This window comes from Microplitis mediator, chromosome 5 (genome assembly GCF_029852145.1).
Source record: "Microplitis mediator isolate UGA2020A chromosome 5, iyMicMedi2.1, whole genome shotgun sequence".
NCBI lineage: Eukaryota > Metazoa > Arthropoda > Insecta > Hymenoptera > Braconidae > Microplitis > Microplitis mediator.
This window is the reverse complement of record NC_079973.1, coordinates 3210204-3225341: the sequence shown is the minus strand read 5'-3', so window position 1 is coordinate 3225341 and position 15138 is coordinate 3210204. Positions and strand designations below refer to the sequence as shown.

The 15138-nt window shown below is 32.4% G+C and overlaps 2 protein-coding genes across 3 annotated transcripts; one reads left to right on the top strand and one right to left on the bottom strand.

The window, feature by feature from the left end:
• Nucleotides 1-3116: 3116 nt before the first annotated feature.
• Nucleotides 3117-10675, top strand: LOC130668961 (RNA-binding protein 39). 2 transcript variants are annotated; one of them, XM_057471559.1, is made up of 6 exons: nt 3117-3291; nt 3371-3444; nt 6116-6177; nt 7831-8247; nt 8326-9147; nt 10038-10675. In XM_057471559.1, exons 2-6 carry the CDS (start codon nt 3391-3393, stop codon nt 10333-10335), a joined length of 1653 nt encoding a protein of 550 aa, XP_057327542.1. In that variant the 5' UTR covers nt 3117-3291; nt 3371-3390; the 3' UTR covers nt 10336-10675. The 2 variants fall into 2 exon arrangements, with proteins under 2 accessions (XP_057327542.1, XP_057327541.1); XM_057471558.1 differs by having other exon boundaries at nt 3117-3444.
• A 146-nt stretch (nt 10676-10821) lies between these two features.
• Nucleotides 10822-14577, bottom strand: LOC130668960 (2',5'-phosphodiesterase 12). Its single transcript, XM_057471557.1, has 5 exons — nt 13440-14577; nt 13082-13371; nt 12450-12605; nt 12252-12372; nt 10822-11521 (listed from the first exon to the last, which is right to left on the bottom strand). Exons 1-5 carry the CDS (start codon nt 14434-14436, stop codon nt 11253-11255), a joined length of 1833 nt encoding a protein of 610 aa, XP_057327540.1. The 5' UTR covers nt 14437-14577; the 3' UTR covers nt 10822-11252.
• Nucleotides 14578-15138: the final 561 nt, after the last annotated feature.

Sequence of the window (15138 nt, the reverse complement as noted above, 5' to 3'; positions counted from 1 at the left end):
CTAAATGTACAATCCAACGAAAAATACAATAATTTCTAATGATCGCTATGCTGACGCTAATAACATTATTTTACAAAAATTTTTTCAATTCCCGTGTATTTTTCCGCCATGTATCGATAGTAATTATTTCTTATTATGGTTAAAAGACAGCCTGCCAGTAGTTTTTTTTGACATCAGCCAATGACATCATGATAAAAACATGTTAAAAATGTTATAATGTTAAAAATTAAAATAGATATTATCAAATGTTCACTTGTTTTAACTTTTATCTCAACGATCTGCTTTATTTTTACTATAAAAACAAATTAATTAGAAGTAATGTCATTAATTTTACTTCAATGTTTTAATTGAATTTCGCGCCATATGTTGGCGAAATAAGATGTCAAGTTTAAATAAAAAAAATTTATAACTTTTGTAAGAAATGTCGCTAATTAATTTCAGAATTTATTGAGAATAAGTATTTAGGGTAACATTTATACTATATCCTTAGTAACTAACGTAACTAAATAAAAATTATAAATAAATTTGAAATGTACAATAATTTTACTGAAAGTACAATAATTTTACAGCCCTGATACAATAATAATGTTCCACTCGTCTGCCAACACTGATGTGAATATCTTTTTCAATACAATCGCTACGTCGAACGTGACAGAAACGCACTTATGCATTTCTCAAATCTTTCGTCATCATTAGGGCTTAAATTTAAATAGATATTTTATGAAATTCTGATGACGGAGTTTAGGAGAAGGGCCGATTGAAACCAATGAATTCCGATTAAAAGTCTATCGGATTTCAACCGGAGTCAATCGAATTTGAGCGGTTTCAATCGGAGTTTTATTTCATACAATATACGGTTACGAAACATTAAGACTTTTTAATTTAAAAAAGTTTTAACATACCGCGCAAAGTGCGCAATGTCGGCTTTACTTTCAAGTGGCGCCTCCTGTATGAAAAAATTGAAACCGCTTAACAAATTTCCCATTTAAAAATAAATTGCTGACTTCGCTGCAGTCGTTTTCGACCCATTCTCCGTTGTGATGTTCCATCGCGGTCCACCTGTCCGATTGAAATGACCCCTCGCGGAATTAAGAAATAAACCCATACGCGGGCTATTCAAATGTAATTATATTTATGTAATTTAAATAAATCGTGAGAAAATTTTGGGTTTTTCGGGACTTAAAATAAAATTATAATAAAATTGTAAAAAGAAACTTTGTCTGAAAGGTAAAAATATTTTCTCTTGATTTGGAAATTTAAATCAGCTATTGGTAGGTTGATGTCCAAGCAGATTTATAATTATCCCTGATTGCCAAGTTGGCGGCAAACTACTGACGCAACCAGTCGCCAAGTTGGCCACAAAAATTGGCATTTCCATAAGTTGATGGCAACTTTCTGAGAAAGTCGATGGCGAAAGTTAGCAAAAGTCAACAAAAAAACGATACCACTGATCGACAGCATTTTTTCCGAAACGAATTTCTATCGTATCGATTTGTTTATAACTTTAGTTAACAAAAAAAAAAATGGTCTTTGGACGATACGATAGAAATTCGTTTCGAAAAAAATGCTGAAGATTGATGCTATCGTTTCTAAATTTATTTTTTATTTTTATTGATTTTTAATGTAAAAGACTTGAGAGAAAAATTTGTTGGGAGAAGATATATATGGAGGGGAGAAAGTCACCGGTGCTAAGCTGCAGGGGAAGTAGTTCAGTGCTCGCCGCTAGATCGCACCCAACCTCTTGTGCTGTTCTTGGTTAGATAGGTATTTCAGAGTTGTTATATTCTATACTGGAGGACAACGTAATTATAAGTGAATTGTTTTCTGTATTGTATTTGTATATTAACTGAAACAGAAGATCAACACAATATAGTTCATATATTTCGAATACAACTCATCTTCTGTATTTGCCATCAGTTTCCCATGTTGTCAAGTGGTTCAGGATGTTTGATTGAAATTTCTTTCTCATTAGAACTCTCACAATATTTTTTTGAAATAGCCGATGTATATTTTGAGCGAGTATTCAATCTGTATTCCCTCGGTTGCTTTTTTTTAAGGACTCCTCAAAGTCTTCCTTTGGTTCTCTGACTTAGTGCTTAAAATTATTTTATTCAATTCACTAATGTCTTTTAGACAATAAGGCTTTTAAGACACCTGTCTAACGTCATCTGCATAGAAATTCTGACGTTTGATGTGCCGTCAGGATTTGCTTTCGAAACTCTAAAATTATATGTGGGCACCCTCATAATAATTAATTATTATAGATTATAGAGTATCTTTTTATAAAACAAAATTTACTTACCGATTTGTGTCCCTTGTCTTCCATCTTGGATGACGAACTGCACTCATACATTTCTCAAATTTTTCGTCATCATTAAGGCTTAAATTTAAATAGATGTTTTATGGAATTCTGATGACGGAGTTTAGGAAAAGGGCCGATTGAAACCAATGACTTCCGATTAAAAGTCTATCGGATTTCAATCTGAGTCAACTGAATTTGAGCGGTTTCAATCGAAGTTTTATTTCATACAATATACGGTTACGAAACATTAAGACTTTTTAATTTAAAAAAGTTTTAACATACCGCGCAAATTGCACAATGTTTTTTTTTTTTTTTCATTTTGTCTATTGGATAAAATATCTTCGGATTTTACGTCGCGGATCTATTGTCCACGGATTACGATTCGTGTCACCGAAGATTCAACCTCGAGGGGCGGAAATAGTGACTGACGTCATGAGGCCCCGACTACGTCCCCACAGCCAGCCAATAAGAAAACTTACCCTGCCGCAATGTCGCATCTTGTATTAATTAATTAATTTATTAGCTTAAGCTAAAATATATTTTTCACTTTGAATTGTTCAATTAAATAAAGTGAACTTTATTTTCCATTGAAAATCCTTTACCAATTTACAATCTGTATACCAAAGCTGAGTATTTAAATATTCCCGGGCGAAATAGTCCAATATCAATAATTTGAATTATAGTAAATTAATTAAAGAACCTCCCGATAGGTGGAGGACACAACACCTTTTCCAATATTTTTTAAATGACGTCACTTCCTCATAAAAAAAAAAGAGGGCGCCGTAAACCGAAAGATGAATTTCCGGTTACCATTTTCTTTACCGTCCTCGTCTCTCACCATCGCGGACTGACAAAAAATAATCAATTTTAAATAAATAGCTCCGAGTGTCTGCAATCAACTGCATTTTATTCCAACCTCAAGGACCAGCCTCGTAACTATTAAATAAAATATAAAGTACATAATTAATCATAATATTTACTATCGAGTCGTACGTGAATAAAATTTTTAATTGGTTATATAAAAATATAACGTAATATCTCGACGAGTGCTAATGCGTGGCATTTCAGAAAGTTCTCCAAGTCGAACAATGGCCGATGACTTGGATGTAGAAGCGATGCTGGAGGCTCCCTATAAAAAAGGGGTAAGATCATAAACTCATTTACTCATTTATTTTTTTTTTTGTCATTCATTTTGTTTATTTTTTTTTCGCTCAATGTACACATTCGACATTGTTCTAGTATCGTTCTATTTTCGTAAATACGTTAATGCTGTGTACGCACACTCGGTGCTACATAATATTTCATATATTTATTTACCCACGTCCTTCAGGACGTGATTTTATTTTATATTTTTTTTTAAATCATCACCGTCATCTTTGAAAAATAGATATTTTATAATTAATGATAATGGTAATGGTAATCAGTCATAAATATATTTGATTATTATATAAATATATATTATATATATATATAAAAGTAGAACGAACCACACTGTCGCTGTCTATTGATCAATACCTCCATTTTCTGTACTTATAGATGGTACGTATCATGTACCCTCGCGCTCGTACGATGTTCTACAACGAGTTCCTTGATTGCACTTGAAATACGAGGTACTAAGACAAGTCATCACTTTCATTATTTATTACATTTTTTTTTATTTATTTTTGTTGAACACATAAAGGTAACAATCGTTGGAATTTTTTATTTAGGGATTTTATCGAATTTATTATCAAGGATTTTTTTTTTAAAATATTTTATTGCATTCATATTTTTGTTCTCGAAATTTTATCACCGGATAAATTGATTAGAAAAAAAAAAAAGAATTAAAATATGAGCAGAATATTATGATACTGAAGTTAGCAGACGTCTAATAATTTTTTGATTTTTTTTTTAGACGATAAACAGGCAGAAAAAAAAATATTTGAAAAAATTGCACCTGTAGTTTTTTAAATTTTCTACATGTGCATATTTTTAGTTTTTTTTTTTCTTGAAATTTAATTGTTAAAAAAAAAGTCTAAAAAATTTGAATTGTCTGCTAACTTCAGGATTATAGAATATTTTGATAAATTTTGCTGTCGGTTTTTTTTTGATTTTTGAAAATGATTCTGATGCCGACGTCTAATGGAATTTTTTTCAAACCAATGAATTATGAAAAAAAAAGAGAAAAAAAATTGCACTAATTTTTTTTATTTTCTACAAGAGGTTATTTTTTTTTTAATTGATTTGTTGAAAAAAATCCAGAAGTTGATGTCAATTCTAGATCATTTTTGAAAATTTTTGTATTAATCTGCAAGTTGATAAAAAAATGAATAGAAGTTGTGTAAATTTGCTGAGCTGTCATATTTTTTTACAGAGAAAAATTAGTTTATCATTTATTTTAATTTTTTAAAAATAATTACCCGATGAAAGATATTTTTTTATCAAACGCTGAGTCACTTTAATTAACGAGCTGTAATTTATTAGTTTGATTATTTAAATTAAAGTAACCGCCAGTATATGAAAATAATTTAGCTAATCAATTTGCAGATACGTGGATAAGGTTCAGATATTATTTATTATGATGATAAATAAACCGAGTGGAACTAGATAATTTAATTTCATGATAAAGTAAAGTATGTATGTAAAGGGGTATAATGGATACAGAAAAAAAGGTTTGCTTGCCACAAAAAATTTTTCTATTATGAATTTTAAAAAAAAATTTCTTAGGTCCAGAAAAAAATTTTACTGCCGTCAACTGATCCCAGGAATTTTATACCACAACAAGTGATTTCTACAAATTGATCCCACCCACAGATCCCATCGACAATTGATTTTTATCAGCAACTAATTTACATAAATTAAATTTTTATATTTATAACAGTAAATTTTAATTACTTATGTCATAGTAATTAATTAATTAATAATTAATTGTTGTAGATTGTCAGTGGGATGAATTATCACGGATCAGTTGTCATGAAATCAAAATTTCTTGTGCCAGGAAATTTTTTTCTAGTCCTAATAAATTTTTATTTTTAATTTTCTAATGAAAAATTTATCTCACAGCAAAAAATCCTTTTTTTCTGTGTATTTAAATAATGATGATAATGAAATGAAATGTGTCGATGTAATAAAGGAAATTAGTAATCAAGTGTATCGTGTTTGTATGAGACAGGGTCAGAATGTGTAGGATAGTTGTTAGGATCCATCAGGAGTTACATAAAAAATATCTATTACTGTTCTTTGACGAGGGCTCTCTTTTGCAGAAGAAAAAGGATGTGTGGTTGGCCATTGGTAGTTTAAAAGACCAAGGCATGCTCAACCCAAGATTGCAAAGCTTTCCTAATACCCGAATAAACAGATTGACGATTGGTAAGTTTCAGCCGGGTTTTGCATGGTGCAAAATTTATTACGTGCCGAGCAAACTCTGCCGACTCCTCTTCCCTGACAACACGCAAAACATTAAATAATAATTATTATATTTATTATTATAGTTAAGATTATAATATATATTAATATATGTACTATATATTACTGATATATATAATCATGCCCATTTTAAACTTATTCGTTCACCAGCATCTGCGTTTTTTTTCTTTCATTCTTAAGAGCTCAAGGATTCTTAAGACTCGATAAAAATTTTCTGTAATTTGGAAATAAAAAAATAAATATTTTTTTTTTTTTATTTTTTGTTGAAAGAAAAAAAAGAGAAGAGTTTAATTGAAGCCACATTTTAATTTAAAATAACTAACTTGAATTGATTTGCTTTTTGTCCCCTTGTTCGCGCGTCCCTGCCACCTTGGCTGGCTGTGGCATTCAACTGTTTGCTGTTCGTAGGAGCAGGACTCCTCATCCAAAGACAAGTCCAGGGAGAATGGGTCAAGCAGAACATCATCTAGGTGAGTTTATTGTTATTATTATTTATAGATTATATTTACACTGTAAAAAATTGGGGGTGAATTCGGAGTAATTACGGATTTTATTTAAATTCAAATTTACTCGGAGTTTAAAAAAAAATCATTTGCATACGGAGTAAATTGAGAGTTTGTCTTTTCAGATGAATGATTTTGGAGTGGTTTGGATTTTACAGTTGACTACCCCCCATAAGCCTGGTCTAGAAGACGTAGGAGAAATTTTTATTGTAATTTCAGTCTTCTTACTACCGTAGGTTTAGTTTTACCTAGTGCTTATGGCGCTAAAATAAATACTTATCTTTTTACACTAATAATAAATATTATGATAACGGTATTGATTACAGTAATGATAAAAATATTAATTTTATTGATCAACTTTTCAATTGTAACAGAAGTTTTTATGAGTGTGAATGTAGCAGACATCATGATACTGAAGTTAGCCGACGTCTAATAATTTTAGGATCTTGTTTTAGCAGGTAAATTATAAAAAAAAAAAAATTTGAAAAAATTGCACCTGTAGTTTTTGAAATTTTCAACATGTGCATATTTTTAGTTTTTATTTTCTTGTAATTGATTTGTTGAAAAAAAAAATCCGAAAATTTTTAATTGTCTGCTAACTTCAGGATCATGCATGACATCAGACAAATTTAAATTTATAAATAAATAGAGTAAATAATTTTTAAAAAATGCACTTATTGATTTCAAAATTTTTTGAATGCGCATTTTTTCATTTTATTAATTATTTACTCTATTTATTAATGATTTTAAATTTATCTGATGTCTGCTACATTTACACTCATAAGTTTTTACGACAATTCATCATTACAATTATGAGCAATAAATTATATTTTACTTAATAATTCAATTATTATCCGCGAAAGATCGATAGTAAATTTTCATTATTAATTTGTCTATTTTCCTCTTCTCAGTTCATAATTTTGACATTTTTAACGGAGGCTTATAACGGGCTCTCAGGTACGAAACTCCTTAGTATTTAAGTGGCGAAGCTGGGACTCTAACTCTCGATTAAGGGGCAGAGGCTTATGACGAGTCGACTGTATTTAAATCCGCATTCACTCCGATTCGGAATTTGAATATTAAAATAAACTCCCCGGAGTAAATTTCACTCTCAGGGGATCAAATAAATAAACAGTCATCTGCTTCGCATTCACTCCGTAAATTTTTTACAGTGTATATAAAATAGTTGAATTAAAATGGATGTATAAGTCACCGCTCGCGTTTAAATTTGAATTGATAAAAGAAAAAAAAGACAAAAAGGCTTTGACGTGACAGTCACTTGATAGAATATATTCTCTTTGTTATAGACACCGTACAGTTAGTGTAATTGCCGCTTTATTTCGATAACCCCAAACGGTATTACCAAATAATGGTGAGTATTGTCGAAGGACTCGATAAAATATATATCGAGTTTGTATATTAAAATGAGCTGATGTAATTTATTCCAAAAAATAATAGCCGGCTCACGGGTAAACTGACTGGACTCGATGTTCTCATATGTGTTTAAAAAAATCACAAATTGAAGGGTTTAGCCCTTAAAATAAAATAAATATAAATAACATATTTATATTTAATTATTATTATCATATATTTTTATTAAAATGAGTTATTTTTTTTCAGGAAGAACAAACATAGATCACGATCGCGTTCTCGGTCGCGGGATCGGCGAGATCGCCGCGATCGGGAGAAAGACCGGGACAAGACCAAGGACCGCGATCGCGACCGTGACCGTGACCGAGAACGGGACCGAGACCGGGACCGAGATCGTGGGGACAGGGGAGACAGAGATCGCGAGCGGGACCGAGAAAAAGACAGAGAGCGGGAGCGGGAACGCGAGCGAGACCGCGAAAGAGACAAAAGACGCAGGTCCAGGTCGAAGGACAAGAAGGACCGAGAGCCAGAGCCTGACAAGGATCGGGACCGCGAGCGCGATCGACGAGAAAGAGAAATACGTGATCGAAGAAGAAAGAGATCTTTGACTCCAATCACTTTGCCTAGAGCACGGCCTTTTGGAAAAGGAGTCAGTCCTTTGGGATTGTAAGTATTTTTTATTTTTTTTTATTTTAAAGTTTATTTCTGAGTTGATTTTTATTGACTTTGGGTTTTAATTCACAGGAGGAACGATGAGTTGACCCCAGAAGAACGCGACGCACGCACAGTATTCTGTATGCAATTGAGCCAACGCATCAGAGCACGTGATCTCGAGGAATTTTTCTCGAGCGTTGGTAAAGTTCAAGACGTCCGACTTATCACGTGCAACAAAACGCGCAGATTCAAAGGAATTGCTTATGTAGAGTTCAAAGATCCCGAGAGTGTAACTCTAGCTCTCGGGCTGTCTGGCCAAAAGCTCCTGGGAGTTCCCATCGTCGTACAACACACTCAGGCCGAGAAGAATCGCATGGGAAATTCAATGCCAAATTTAATGCCTAAAGGACAAACCGGGCCTATGAGACTCTACGTCGGGTCTCTGCATTTCAACATCACCGAAGACATGCTCCGCGGAATCTTCGAACCCTTCGGCAAGATCGACAACATCCAGCTGATAATGGACCCCGAGACTGGTCGCAGCAAAGGCTACGGCTTCTTGACCTTCAGAAATTCAGACGATGCCAAGAAGGCACTGGAACAGTTGAACGGCTTCGAACTCGCCGGTAGACCCATGAAAGTTGGCAACGTCACCGAGAGAACGGATCTGATGCAAGGAAATTCACTTCTGGACACCGACGAACTGGATCGCAGTGGTATCGATCTCGGCGCCACTGGAAGGTTGCAGCTGATGTTCAAATTAGCTGAAGGAACCGGTCTAGAGATACCACCAGCTGCTGCTAATGCGCTGAACATGGCACCTGCACTCACTGCACCTCAGCCAGCTCAGCAACCGGCACCTCCTATCGCCACTCAATGTTTCATGCTCTCCAACATGTTTGACCCACAAAAGTAAGTCTACAAAATAACTTATCATAAGACCGGGAATTTTTACCTTAATTTAAAAATAACAATTAAAAATTACTGGTGTCAAATTTGATATTACGGTGAAAATAATGGTCGTATAAAAAAATTTTTCAGACAAAAGTTGTAGGAAATTTAATTTTCTATAAAAAATGTCTCTTACAATTTTTTTCTTAGGGCTGATAAGAAAGCCGTAATTTCAAAATTAAGATTTTGATGATTAAAAAAATTTGAATAATTCATTATGAATCTTAATTTGGGAATTGCGGTGAAAATATTGGTCGTACATGAAAATCATAAGAAACATTTTTTTTAGAAAATTAAATTTCCTACAACTTTTGTCTGAAAAAATTTTTTTATAAGACCAATATTTTCACCGTAATTTCAAAATTAAGATTTTCATAATTAACAAAAATTTGAATCATTCATTCTGAATCTTAATTTGGGAATTACGGTGAAAATATTAGTCGTATAAAAAAAAATCGTAAGAGACATTTTTTTTAGAAAATTAAATTTCCTACAACTTTTGTCTGAAAAATTTTTTTATAAGACCAATATTTTCGCCGTAATACCAAACATTTAAACCATTCATTTAAAAATTAAGGCAAAAATTTTTTATCACCCAACATAAAATTATCATTAATTTTAAATAACTCAGCATATATAGAAAAACCCGGTGGGATAAGTCGTCGTCTTACTGGGGGGACACATATGCAAAATAAAAATACGTTATTATATTTAAATCGTAATTAATTACTATTTTATCGCGAATAAATGATAACGTTACATATATTATATTTAATAAAACAATTATTCAGTAAACAAGTATTCAACAAATCATTAGTTTAATAATTAATAATTATTTTATTTTTTTACAGCGAGTCAAATCCAAATTGGGCGCGCGAGATCCGCGACGACGTAATTGAAGAGTGCAACAAACACGGCGGAGTGTTGCACGTGTACTTGGACCAAGCCTCGCCTCAGGGCAACGTCTACGTAAAATGCCCGTCAATAGCAACAGCTGTCGCGGCAGTTAATTCACTGCACGGTCGGTGGTTCGCTGGTCGTGTCATAACAGCCGCTTATGTGCCTCTCGTTAATTATCACTCTCTATTCCCCGACGCCATGACAGCTCTCCAGTTACTCACCCCCAGTGCGCCAAGAAGAGGGATTTGATCTAAAGAATGATAAAATTTTTCTTCACTTCAGGCTCTGTCTTAAATTATTATCATTTTTTATTATTTTCTTAAACAATTGTTCTGTCAGAACAATCCGCTACCTTTGAATGTTCATATTATCCTTAACAACATTATTGTGATGACTACCGGGTCAGTTGGTTATCAAATGTTATCAGTATGTTACTATTAGTTATTAATTACTACTATTATTATTATTTTTAATCTTAATGCATAAACGTATTACATAGAGAGCGTTTTAGTATCGTACAATTAGCCATTCATTATTTAAATTTATAAAATTAATTGTTATATTTTTTTTAATAATTATAAATTTAAATTTGTAAGGCGGGAAAATATATATATTTTTTTTTAAATTTAATTACTAAAAGGTAATGGAGATAAAACTTTTATCTACTTAAGTTTCGCTGTAATCAAAGTTGTTTTGTTTTGTTATTTTTTTTTATTTAGTTAATTAATTAATTAATTAATCAATTAATTGATTGATTGATTGATCAATGAAATAAGAGCACGCGGTATGTGTTCATTCTCCATTACCGAGACGAAAATAAATTTAAACTAAAAAAGAACGAATGGTTTGTAAATAAGACATGTAAATTAATTCGACTTAGTTTAAAAAAAAATACACACACACAAACAAAAACAATACACGTTTGTTGTATTGTACTACTGTATTGTAACTTCTTATATTATTGAAATATGAGTGTATAAGTTGGTAATTATTATCATTAAATGAAATTATCGACGACATGAAAAATAAAATAATAAAAATGTATTTATTAATTTCATACTAATGTGCTTAGGTACTGATTTGAAAGACAGTATATTACAGTAAATATATATATAAATATATATATTGTGATTACAATAAGTAAAGTATTTATTTATTTATTTTTTTCATTGGGGTGAGCGCCACTTCATATCCACACAAAGGGCGATGTGGTCACTGGGAAATACGACTGAGGGTATGGCGCTATTTAGTGCCAGCTCTTCTTTACTTGGCATGGGAATTACTTGGCTTACTTCCAATTTATTTGACTCGTAGAAAATGTAATCCAGACAATCAGCGAACTCGACGGTGAAATTCGTGTACTCTGGAGTTCCGCATGCACTTTTTAGAGCCAAGTTGTGAGACACTGAGACGTTTTCTATTTTTTGTTCGGCATCTGGAAAAATTCAAGTGTTTTATAGGATATGGTGTGACAAGGGATGAAACAAAACGATTTCAGATCGGGAGTTAGCTGACCACCCGCAGTGTGAAGTCGTGTTTTATCCTGAGTTACACTGGATTTTTCATGTACCTGATCGGAACGTTTTTCGCGCAACGAAAATAAAAAAAATTCACGTAATTCGACTGCTTGAGGTAAAGAGGAATAATTGAGAGTATCTGCAATTTTTGGTTGACATACAAGCATCTGTGCGAAACATTTTGGAAATCTAGATCCGGTAGATTTTTTACTTTTCATTTTGTTTTTTTGTTTTCGTAGCGCGAAAAACGTTCCGATCTTCAAGTACATGATTTTTCATGATTATCGGCATTGAAACTTAAAGTTTCAGCATCAGCAGCCAGTCAGATACAAGTTAATTTAAGACCGACTAGTAGCGTAAGCGTAAATTGTCATTTGCAATTTATAATCAAGTAGAAACTTAATACTATTTGTTATTCACAGCAATTTTTATAAAACATAAATCAGAGTTGAAATTGCGAAAGCCTTCAGTCAGCGGACAAAAACATATTTTGTTCCCTCGGGGCTAAAGTTTGTCTCTGCTCGCTAACCGAACATTCACAATTTACGCGTTTTCTAATACTGATTCGTGGCATTAGACTGAAATTTTAAATTCCGATGCTGGTATCATGAAAATCAATTTTGAATAATTTAATTTGTGTTGTCTTACTTGAAGACCAATCTTTGTGGTCCGCTGGAATATTATTCTTCGTCACAAACTCATAGACTCCATCGACTGGTGTGCTGTTGAAATCCCCGCACAGCATCATAGTCACGTTGTGCTCCGGATACTAGACAATTTTTCAAATTTAAATTAAAAGTTAGAATAATGGACTAGGATATTTTTTATTAATGTAAATCCCTGTACCTGCTGACGGATTTTATCCGCAGTGTCTTGGCAAGCAGTCAAACTAAAGTAAGACTGCAGTAGTCTTATGTGGTCTGCATCTGGATGAAAGTAGAGATGAGTGTTTCCTATTACTAGGATTTCTTTAGGATTATCTAGAGATTTTAAAACTACGATCTGTAAAATAAATTTTTATTAAAATTTTTTCAACTAAAAAATTTTTAATACCAATTTTTTATTTAAACTAAAAGTTACTTAATTATAAATGGATTTTCATTTTTAAATTATTCATTATTGCTAATTAATTAGACTATTAATTAAAGCAGTCAAAAAAAATGATACTGAAATTAGCTGACGTCTAATAATTTTTGGATTTTTGAAAAAACGATAAATTATGAAAAAAAAAAATATTTAAAAAAATTGCACTTGTAGTCTTTTAAATTTTCTACATGTGCATATTTTTAGTTTTTTTTCTCTTCAAATTTAATTGTTCAAAAAAAAGTCAAAAAATTTTTAATTGTCTGTTAACATCAGGATCGTAAAGTTACTTAATTCTAAATGGATTTTAATTTTTAAATTACTCATTAATGCTAATTAATTATGACTACTAATTAAAGCAACTTAAAAAAATTTAATTTCAAGTAATACTGTACCAGTATTGATGTATTCCGGTCTTTAAATCTCTGCTTCGCATCCTCATTTGTTATTTTATCCCAAGTATCTTTAAAAACTAAATTACTTTCAATACCTTCACTCATAACAATTCCTTTGTGATCTAGAATTTCAAACCGTTTGTTGTCATACATAATAGCCGAGCCTTCGCTGGTGATTCCTTTCGCAAAAAAAACTCCGCCGTAATTCAACAAAGACAGTGAAGGCTGCAAGTCATTTTCGTAAACTTTGCTGTCAACTTCTTGCAAGCAAATGATATCTGAATTATATCCTGAAAAAATTTGCAATTAAGTCAAGTCAATGCAGTAATCAATCAATAAATTAATTAATTATGAATACCTATCAGCTCTTTGATAATCAAAAGCTTGCGGTAATCAATGGCCAGAGCATAAGGCGGACAATATGAAAACAAGACATCACGTGAATAATCAGAATCAGCATAAGTATCAGCTAAAATATTATAAGAAGTGACCCGGAAATAATCATCAGTCAACTTGTTGCGAGTAAATGCATGTCGGGTTTCAAAAGGACAAACCCCTGGACCAGCTTCGACATCAACTTTAGCTTCGACTTCTATTTCCGGGCCTTCAAGTCGCTCATTTCGAGGCAAACATTTCAGTTTAAGTTTAGCTCCGACATCTTTAGCACTGGGAGTGTACAAAAATCCCTCGCCAACCAGCTCCCAGGTTGTCTTCTTCCTGTCATCGAGCACCATTTTGTACCAGGTAAAATCTGACAGCTTTCTGTCGACATGAATGGAATCAAACTCTGATGGATAGACTGGAAAATTGGCCAAAATGCAGGTGGGTAAAGTGACGTTTACTATCCAAGGCGCATTTAATTTAACGTCATACATTTTTCCTAAGATAGAAATCTTCAGCTGAGAAGAATCCTCCAGAAATTTACTACAAGGCTCCAATAAATTCATCTTGTCGTTATCTTTAATCAAAAAAATATTTCCCGCCTTGACATTGTCGACTTGTTCTTCCACGAGATCTTCCTGAGAAGATGATAATTTTTTTTTATTTCTTCTCATTAATTTTTTAGTCTTTTTATCCAAAACTTTTGTCATGTTGGCGTCGAGCCTCCGCAGAAAATTTTCCACATTCTCTGAAGTCCTTCTGGAGAAATTGAACTGCCTGTCGACATTTATTTCCGGTTTGGAAAAACGAAATGTGAAATCGAACGTCTCATTACCAGCAGTATATCGTAAATATGCTTCGTTCATTTTAAATACAGTTTTGCAATTCGTTCTTACAAACAAATTATTTATTTTGTTGACAATCAGTAATCCAAGTTGATTGTTTGCGCGGCAATAATTTAAAACCATTGGCATAATAAATTTAGTTTACAAATTTAAAACTGTACATTAAATTTTAGAAATCACTAATTTATTTTAAACATTTAAGAATTAATTTCAATGTTTACTAAATAGCAACATATTTATATTTATACATTTAATATAAAGGTTAGAACACGTGAAATTTTCAATTGAATTGCGCGCCACCACTGGCGGAAATTTAAATTATAGAGAATATTCAGAAATGCTCGAGCTCTAGTTTTAATTAATATAATTAATATTAATTAATACTAATTAATATAATTATTGACACAAATAATTTTTAATGAAATTATTAAATTTCAATTTTGAAATTTCGCGCCGTTGGCGCTACTGCGCGTCGCTGTTGCGCGGCGCTGTAGTCGCCCCCTAGTGGGGGCAGAGAGAATGAATCGCAGAATCGATTGCTTTGTATCAACGGACGGTTCGATAGCGACAGTCAGTATCATCGACAATGGCACTAGTAGTCCAGATCTTTCTTTACGTTTGAATTGAAACAGTATTTCAATGGCGTCGTGTAATTATCCGTAAAATTTTTTGCTCATAGTCATTGTTTAATTAAAATGTGCAGTGTTTGTAAAATTTAAATTGTGCAAAGTGTCTGTGGTGCAGTTGTGTTAAGTGTTTAGTACTAGTGTAAATTGTTGAGTGTTCAGTGATAGTGTATAGTGTTGCTGATGGCTGATGCTGATGACTTCC